Source organism: Sylvia atricapilla, chromosome Z (genome assembly GCF_009819655.1).
Source record: "Sylvia atricapilla isolate bSylAtr1 chromosome Z, bSylAtr1.pri, whole genome shotgun sequence".
Classification (NCBI taxonomy): Eukaryota; Metazoa; Chordata; class Aves; order Passeriformes; family Sylviidae; genus Sylvia; species Sylvia atricapilla.
The window spans coordinates 41,100,833-41,109,691 of NC_089174.1; the positions used below are offsets into that span (position 1 = coordinate 41,100,833).

At 37.9% G+C, this 8,859-nt stretch overlaps 1 protein-coding gene across 1 annotated transcript; it reads right to left on the reverse strand.

The window, feature by feature from the left end:
• Positions 1 to 432: 432 nt before the first annotated feature.
• LYRM7 (LYR motif containing 7) lies at positions 433 to 7,096 on the reverse strand. The gene is made up of 4 exons (XM_066339747.1): positions 6,284 to 7,096; positions 5,600 to 5,670; positions 3,305 to 3,386; positions 433 to 913 (listed from the first exon to the last, which is right to left on the reverse strand). Exons 1-4 carry the CDS (start codon positions 6,369 to 6,371, stop codon positions 837 to 839), a joined length of 318 nt encoding a protein of 105 aa, XP_066195844.1. The 5' UTR covers positions 6,372 to 7,096; the 3' UTR covers positions 433 to 836.
• Positions 7,097 to 8,859: the final 1,763 nt, after the last annotated feature.

The following is an 8,859-nucleotide window of genomic DNA, read 5'->3' on the forward strand; positions in this document are numbered from 1 at the left end:
CTATCTCTCCCATGTGAGGTACTTAGATATCAATTTCAGGAAGAAAAGAATCTGTGTATCGCTGCAGGTTGTACCTCCTTTCAGTTAAAATGGAAGTAAACAGATCATTACAATGAATTCCACAAGAACCAAGGAAGTATCCCTAACAAAAATGCAAATGATTAGGGATTACTAATCAAACTTCTCATATATTCATTCACTCTAGGCAAGTTCACTTGCAAATAGACAGCAAGGCCCTTTTCTCTGGAAAGTGCCTCAGTAACTCAATGATTACAAGTTTAAACACCATAAATTCATAAACCATAAGATCTTAACCAACATCCTTCGGTTATGTCGTGGCTGGGTTCTCTTGTGCTTTCATCTGAGAACTCAAAATCTAACATTCCTGCTCATTCCAGAGTGGGTCAGAGAAGAAAAACACTAGATATGCTCTACCGTCTGTAAAACACAAATAATTTATTCAGATAAACCTTTAAGAACTCTCTCAAGCAGAGAGTATGACAATATACTAGTGTACAATTAATGACAACTTCAGAAATCATGCTTTCAGTGCAAAGCATAAATTTAACATTAAATGCCACAATATGATTTTTCATTACCTTAAAGAAGCTTATTGACAATAAACTTAAAAATAAATATCAGTATTAAGTACTCAATTTAATTTTTATATAGCTTTGAAAAACTCTGGATTTCTGGGAAACAATCTCTGTCTGATAGCTGTCATAATCAGAAAAATTCCTGGCTGAAGTAACACAATTCAGCTGTGTACTTTTAAGTGCATGATGATATCCCAGCACTCAATAAAATTAGTGAGTTGATTGCAGTCTCTTTTTTCTTCAGGATTCTTGCTTTTTTGTTGGTTTATCTAAGTAAGGAGTGTTGTCCTGTAGCAGATCTTTCCTGGGTATGAGTACTGAAATAAGAAAAAAAACCAAAACAGTAAGATTATAATCTTACAGAAAATGCTATTTTAAATTCTAAAGGTGTTTTTATATTTACAAACAAAATATCTGGTTACTAAAATGAGGATCTGAACTTCTGGTAAGTGTACAAGGAGCATCATGATATCTAACCAGAACAAAATCATACTAAGATTTTACTTTCAGCTGATTACAATAATGTTCTCCTGTCTCCTTTTATAAGCATTGGAAATTTTGTTATTAAGAAGCCATAAAAATTATGAAGTTTTGCAGTAACTTTTAGCAGGGGGGTGAATGGCATTTTTTTCAAGCCTGAGTCACATTATGCTTACTTCAGCAGTTTCAAAATTGAATACAGGCTTTGACTTAGCTCTCTTCCCCAAGTCTTGGAATCTAGTCTGTAATATTTATCTTGTCACACCTATTTTAAAAGCCAACAGGAAAAGAAAGCACAGTTAAAGTTATTGCCACTGTATTGTCACAGACCTGACTATTCTGTGTCCTTCATTCCCAAGTCCCCTGTCCTACTCAGCTGCAGTCCCATGTTTTCTCTCTCCCTCTTGTTGCTGGTACACCTAGCTGTCCTAAACCTATCCCTACACACTCGCATAGGATTAGAACACAAGCTAGTATTTCAACATGAATCCATGTGGCTTTTGCAAGTGAAGTTCCGTCTTACAGTCCCTGCTGGAGGTTGCCACAACATGTTTGGATCCTTGAAAGTCCCTCAATCAATGCTTTTATAAAACAACAGCCTTATGATGACAGAAGTCTTGCACAGATAAGTCACTGGATAAATGCTAAGATGTGAACAATAAATTATCAGGCCATCCATTGGAGTGACATCAAATGCAAAGTTCTACAGGTATTTTTGTTGACATATCACTTTCAACATATTTGTAAGTAACCTGAGAAGAAAAGGTTTTTAATTATGCCATCCTGAACAATTTCATTAATGTCTTACTGTGAAAAATAGCAAGACATGCTTAAGACTTGACATAGTAAACTGAAGGACAAAATTACACCTAGAGACACGCAATGCACACAGGTCAAGAAAAATACTAACTTCACAAAGTAAGTGATAAATTCAAAACTGATTATGACAAATCCACTCTGATAAGTTTAATGAGTAGAATTTTGTAAAAATAAATACATAATATGTTTTTTGGCTTGGCAGCCAAAAATTAAATTTAGAATTAGCAGTGACTATTAGCAGGAATGTAGCTGAAAATGAAAGAGAAAACATTATTGTGCCATATTGTGCATATAAGTGCCTCCTTGCCTGCAGTGTGCAGTGAATAGGAAGAATAACCACAGATATTCACCTGTTTTTTCTGAGAGTTGTTTCATGGGGGAAGTGACCAAAAAGGAGGCAATAAAGGAATTAAAAAATCACAAATGGCTTGGTGAAAACAAAAAGTAATTGAAGAGAAGGTAATTTGAAGACAAATAAACTAGAAAATATCCTTGACTCAGAAGTGCTGCCAGTGTGAACAGCTGAAAAAAGGTGTGAATTCACTTCATCTGTTCCAATTCTTCAACTGTTACCTGCCTGGAATCAGCGTGGAAGACTTGACTCTGGTCCAGACCTACCTTTGGCCTTGATCATAATTGCTGTTTTAAAGTTAAATGTTTTATCAAACCTAAAACTGAAAACTGGTACAAAACTTAACAGACAACACTAAACAGAAGTAAAAGGAAACAATGTACACAGCTGAAGATTTCCTTCATTATCTACCACACAGTTGTATGCTGAGCCTACCTACTACTTCTCTTTTTGACTGCAAGATAAAAGAACTTCTAAACCAGGATTCAGGATTTCGGAATTTGATAGACTTTGCATTGAGGTAATCACTGTGTCACAAATCTTACACAGCATAACCTGAAACTGAAATTGCTGGAAAAAACAATTGGGAAAGAACACTCAATCCTCAAAGAAAAAACTATTCTATGGTCAGTGTACATACTGCACCTGCTAATGTTCCTCAGCAGCTGCTCTCTGTTTGGTAGAGCAAACACCCACAGCTAGGTACTGTGGCTATCCCCTTTAGATATATGGTGAGTGACTACCCTGTACACACAGGCATGCTGACTAGCTATATAATTGCTGACCCCCCTAACAGTTATAGCTAGTTAAGGACATTAATCACTACTTCTTTTCTACCAGTCTCCATACTTCAAAACATTTGCATGGAAACTTTGGATCTTTGAAACCTCCGCCTGTCCTAGGTAGTGACATTAATGAATAGCTCATATTTAGAATCCCTGCAGAGAATAACAGATGGGCTATTTGCCTCACTATTCTTTCCTTATTTTCATATTCTGTATTTATTTACTAAACTATAACATATTTAAGTAACTTTTTAGCAAGCAGGCTTACTCACCTATTTTGTCAGAATCTGTGTGAACCGCCTGAATAACAGAAGTTCTGAGAATCACTTCAACATCGGAAGCTATTTTCAGAAGCTAGTGAAAGGAACAAGAAGAGAGGAGCAACAGGGTAATTTAAATTATATGTGACTATTACTGAAAGTATTTTCCATACTAGACAACTATTCAAATAATAAAGTCATTCCACTGTACTACTCAGTTACTTATATACTATATATACATTGTTTTTCCTTGGGGATTCTGGAGTAACTTACAGATTGATATGTAAGTGACCTTGACATGGAGCACATAGTGAGGGAAACTCTGGCTCAGTAACATACACCAGTCCATACATCTACATTCCCAATTAAAACTGCAAATGAGTAAGGTTAAATGCAACTACAAAACAAATTAACTAGTTTCCAATGATCAAAGACACTCACTCACACCTCAGTAACATTTGATTTCCCACAGTGAAAGAGCAATCTCATTTTTTCAACACTACTATGGAATAAAGTACTAATACTTTCAACACTACTGAAATAAGGAGACAAAAACAAGGGCAAAACATGAGAAGAATTAAGAATACTGAGGTTTCACAGAAGACTGTGCAGAAACAACGCACTACCTAAAGACTACCTGAGGTATTAGTACTTGGCAAAAGACTAGAATTCCTTCTTTCACTAAAAGGATAAGCTGAAGAACCCTTGGTAGCTTTGCTGAGCCATTAAGAGAACTCTAATACTTGTCTGCACGATACCTGCGTCGGAAATAAATGGAATTGCTCAAGTGAGACATTTCAGGAGACATGCTAGGAAGTCGGGCATACCAACAGAAGTGGATCTTTACAAAGACTAAAGCTCAATACTTCTACATCTACACTGCACTTCTTCTCAGGCTCTCTCCTTTTGAAGCTTGGAGCAGTATCCTCCAGTTCCCTTAGCTGAAAGCCCATTAGCAGCCAGGCTGCATGCTCCTGAAGCATAGCTTCTTCCTCAGATTGACCTTATGAGAATTCTGCTAGCTGCTCTGATGCTTTACAAAACAAGAAAATTCACAGGAAGTGGAAATAACTAGGGTAACTTCACAAGGGCACTCCTGATCTGAACTAAAACTGGTGCATTCAGTGTATGTATGTAACAAATATGACAGCTTCTGTGATGTTCTAGGAGTGTGTAGCGGGGATGGAGGTCTAGTATTTCTTTCACTGACACAGTCAATCAAGTATCAAATAATCCCTATTAAAAAGTCACATATGCGTACTTTGTATGTTGCCTAGAAAACAAATAAAATTTCAAAATTGCAGCAAATATTTTTCCTGTACATCTAACAACCCTGAACACATAATTTAGCTGATCAGACAGTGGTAATACAGAGTATTATTACTCAGGAGGCTGATAACAAGCTGAAATTCAGGAACTAAATGGTCAGAACTATTTACGCTACTGTTCAGTGGCTGGAATGAGGAAAAGGTTTACATTTGATTTCTTCAAGGGGCAGATATAGGCACTTTCTTCCAACCAGTGCCCAGTGACAGTGTACAGTCTGATAAAAGGCTAGATGACAAGGACTAAGTTATTCACTCTGTATGGATGTTAATAATTAAAATTACCTAGATTCTATTTCAGTTCACAGTAACTTTCAGAAAAAATGACTCAGTAAAAAGTGTTTAGGGACAATCGAGCAAAGGTAATGTACAGTGAGTTAACGGAATGCCCTACTTTTAATGCATGATGAGGGAAGAAGAAACAAAAAAATCCCTGTAGAATAATTAATATATACTACAACCATACCACACTAAAATCAATCATAATAATTTTGCTGATTTTTGCCTTCTACAAAAATACTGAGTCATTGTGATCTGTTAATAACTGAGCAGCTGGTTTAACTTCTCTGTTTGTTTCTGTTTGCCTACACAACAATGATCAGGTAAATTTAAGTGACCACGGTGCAGATAGTTATTATGAGCAAAGCATAAAATATGTACATGAAAATTGCAACTTTAAACATTTTCTCCTATAATTTTATTATAAGCTTCAAAATAATCACATTGAACTATCAGAACACAGTTTCTACTGAAGTATTTTTGTATGTACAAAATTCTGTAAAACAGTATTAATACCATTTGAGGTATCTATATATTTATAAAAAAAAAAAATCCATGTACAAATCTTTCTAAACCAATCTGGTTTTCATGATGTCTCAATGTGTTTACAGTAGTTTAGAGATCCTTTAAATAACAAATTCATTTCTAAATATTCTTATGTAAAGTGGAAAAAACCTCCAAACAACAGAAAGCAAGAAAATACCTCATTAATCTTAGCTTCAGATGTCTCGTCTCGGTTATTTCTGAATTCTTCATTTATCTTTTGTCTTGCAGCTAAATAAAGTAAACAAAAAACTAAGGTGTGAACAAAAATTGTATTTTGAATTTGTTGCTGCCCTGGAGTTAAGAATCTTAAGTTCCTCACAGCACCTTCCTGGGGCACTCTGATCAAAGTATTTCAGTGGAAGATTTCCATGTAATTCACATGTCACATTTTAAGTTGACTGGTACACAAATAAGATTCCCAGTTTAGCATTCTGTATTGCATATACAAAATAAAAAAGCATGATTAATCCCTTGAAGAAAAAACATACATAGAGAATTAATCAGTACAGGTAAACGTGTTTTGGCTGGACTGAAAAGAAGTTAAAAAAACAAACAAACAAAAGAAAAAAAAAAATCTCCCAGGAAGATCAGGAACATTTGAAAAAGAGACACTTCCTTTCCAAAATATATGTTGGGTGCTTGAATCTAAAGGACCATTTTTTTTGTTTCAAATTAAAGGGTATCTGGTTATGGATAGAAAGGTTTTCCCAATTATTACCTGAAAATTATGGCAGTAATTTGAAGAAACGTTATGTCAAGAATTTTCTTTCTCTTATTCCGAGAAGAAAGTTCCATGAAATACAGGTAAGCAAGCACACTTGACACAAAACAAGTATCTCACCTTCAAGGGCTCTGGTATCATTTTTAAAAACTTCTTGCCGTGTTCTGTGTAACAACTTAAAAATCTTCAAAACCTGCCAAGACAACATCAATAGAATTACCTTATTTGCCCGCAGTATTGTTAGTTAAAATGAATATATTACAAATGAAAATGTTTTAGTTGAAATTTCATGGTCTTTCCATTTAGTACAGAACTTGATTTTGAATTAGTATCTAAGAGGCTTTACTTAAACTCCTGACTAGAACACTTGCAACCAAAGCAGACGTGATGTCATCAAAATCTTAAGAGAGGTCTAGGTATTTCAAATTACCCTAAGATGCTGGCACCACAATCCTAAATAATTATTTGGCATGATGGGAATATAAACCTGAAAATGCATGGACACAAGCACTATTTATTGCACCAATGCCAAATAAACTCAACGGAACTGGAATAACTCTAAAAGTCAAGTCACGTGAAGGTGTTATCAAGGTTACAGCAGTGGATATTCTCCAGCTACTGAAAAAGACAGAAAAAGAAATTGCTGAAGTATTCTCACATAAAAAATCTTCTACAGGGGGTGTGGCAAAACCAATACAAAGTCCTTCCCCTACGTACAACTGCCAGGTCAGCAAATTAAAACTTTGTAAAAGCTAACACTCCGAAAGTTAGGATTTACAATGCAGAGAAGACACATCTGAATACCTATGGAAAGCAAACCCCCAGAGAATCACAGCTCACCATCATGTGGTTGATCACTCATACAGACTGCAACGAATTACAGAAATCCTCAAATCCTCAGGAGACTTTTTTGGTGTTTGTCACAGACTGAAAAGAATCTGACAAGCACCAAAAAAACATGATCTTGATAACAACACACCTTTTGAAGTTCCTTCTAGTACTTCCTATCATGTTTTGGCATCTCTAGAGGGCACAATTCCAAGTACTTAATAATAATCTCAAACTGTTTTCTCATGATTAGTATTCCAAATATTCTTTAGAAGGATATAGAAGCAACACAGGGCTATAACTCAGCAAAAACTCAGCAAATGAACAAAGCCATGTTGCCTTTAACTGCACTATTCTCCAGATGGATGCATCTGTGGAGAGTAAACTCACAGAATTAAAACACAACAAATAAACTTCTTGCTTTGCAGATACTACCCTACTATTTTTCTACCACATAATATATATATGCCATCTCTAGAAATAGCAAGTTAACATTACAAGTGGTTTTATGTTCAACACATGTATAGTAAAACTTAAAGTCTTTTATTGTTATTTTGAACAATTTGATGAGCCACAATCAGGCATCTTCCTACCCTTACAGCAGTCTACAGCTTCCTCACGAGGAGAGAAGAGGAGGGGCAGACGATCATCTCTTTTCTCCGGTATCCAGTAACAAGTCTCAAGGAAATGGCCTGAAGTTGTGTCAGGGGACACTTAGGAGGGATATCAGGCGAAAGTTCTTCACCCAGAGGGTGGCTGAGCACTGGAACAGGCACTCCAGGGAAGTGGTCACAGCAACCGCCTGACAGAGTTCAGGGGGCTTTCGCACAACTCTCTCAGGCACATGTGTGACGCCTGGAGATGATCCCCTGCAAGACTAGGAGCCGGACTCCATGATTTTTGAGGTTCCCTTCCAAAACAGGATATTCTCTGGTTCAATTTCTGCAAACCCCTCTTTGCAACTTTTCACCACACCAGCCACAGAGTAGCTGTATTAGATGGTCTTTATCAAGATACATTAATGCAGACACCTCTGACATCTACAGCCACCTGCTTTAACAGAGAGGTCCGGAAATACCTGTCGACTTCAAGACGTTTCTGAAAGAGGTACCGACAAGACATTACGGCGTAGAAATGAAATAGTTTATTAACTCCTAGGTCCTTGTTTTTCCCTATCTTACTCTCACGAGACGTGCTTTTGCTGTATTTTAACCTCTGCTTATCGCACCTCGCTTCCTTTTCCCGCAATGGCCTTTCCGTGCAAACTGCTACTTTATTTTACCTAGTTTTTTGTCCTTCTTGTCCTGAAACTCTATGTCTTTTGGCTCTACAAAAGCTACAAAGCTCCAACCTCCCAGCACGTTTAGAATGTATATGTGTGTGTGTGTGTGTGTGTGTGTGTGTGTGTGTGTGTGTATATCACTCGCCTGCCCACGGCTCCCCATGGCGCCCGCCGCCCGCACCGTCCTACCGGCGGAAGCGCCGCACCGGAAGTGACGACATGGCACACGCCACCGCTCTCCGCGCCGCGCTACTCCCGGTGCCGCCGCCAATGCTGTCCCCCGGGCGCCGCCTGCCGCCGCCGCCGCCGTTCCGAGCAGGCTTTGTGGCCCCGCCCCGCTGCCACCGCCGGTGGGGCTGACGCGGCTTTCAGAGACTCACAGATGGGACTTCCAGCTCAGCATGGAACGGACCACAGTGGCTTATCTGGTCCAACGTACCTGCTCAGGCAGAGATATCCCAGAGCACATGGCACAGGATTGTGTCCAGACAGTTCTACCACCATCGAGGAACACTCCACAACTTCTCTGAACAATCTGCTCCGGTGCCCGCTCACCCGCACAGCACAGAAGTTCTTCCTCGTGTTC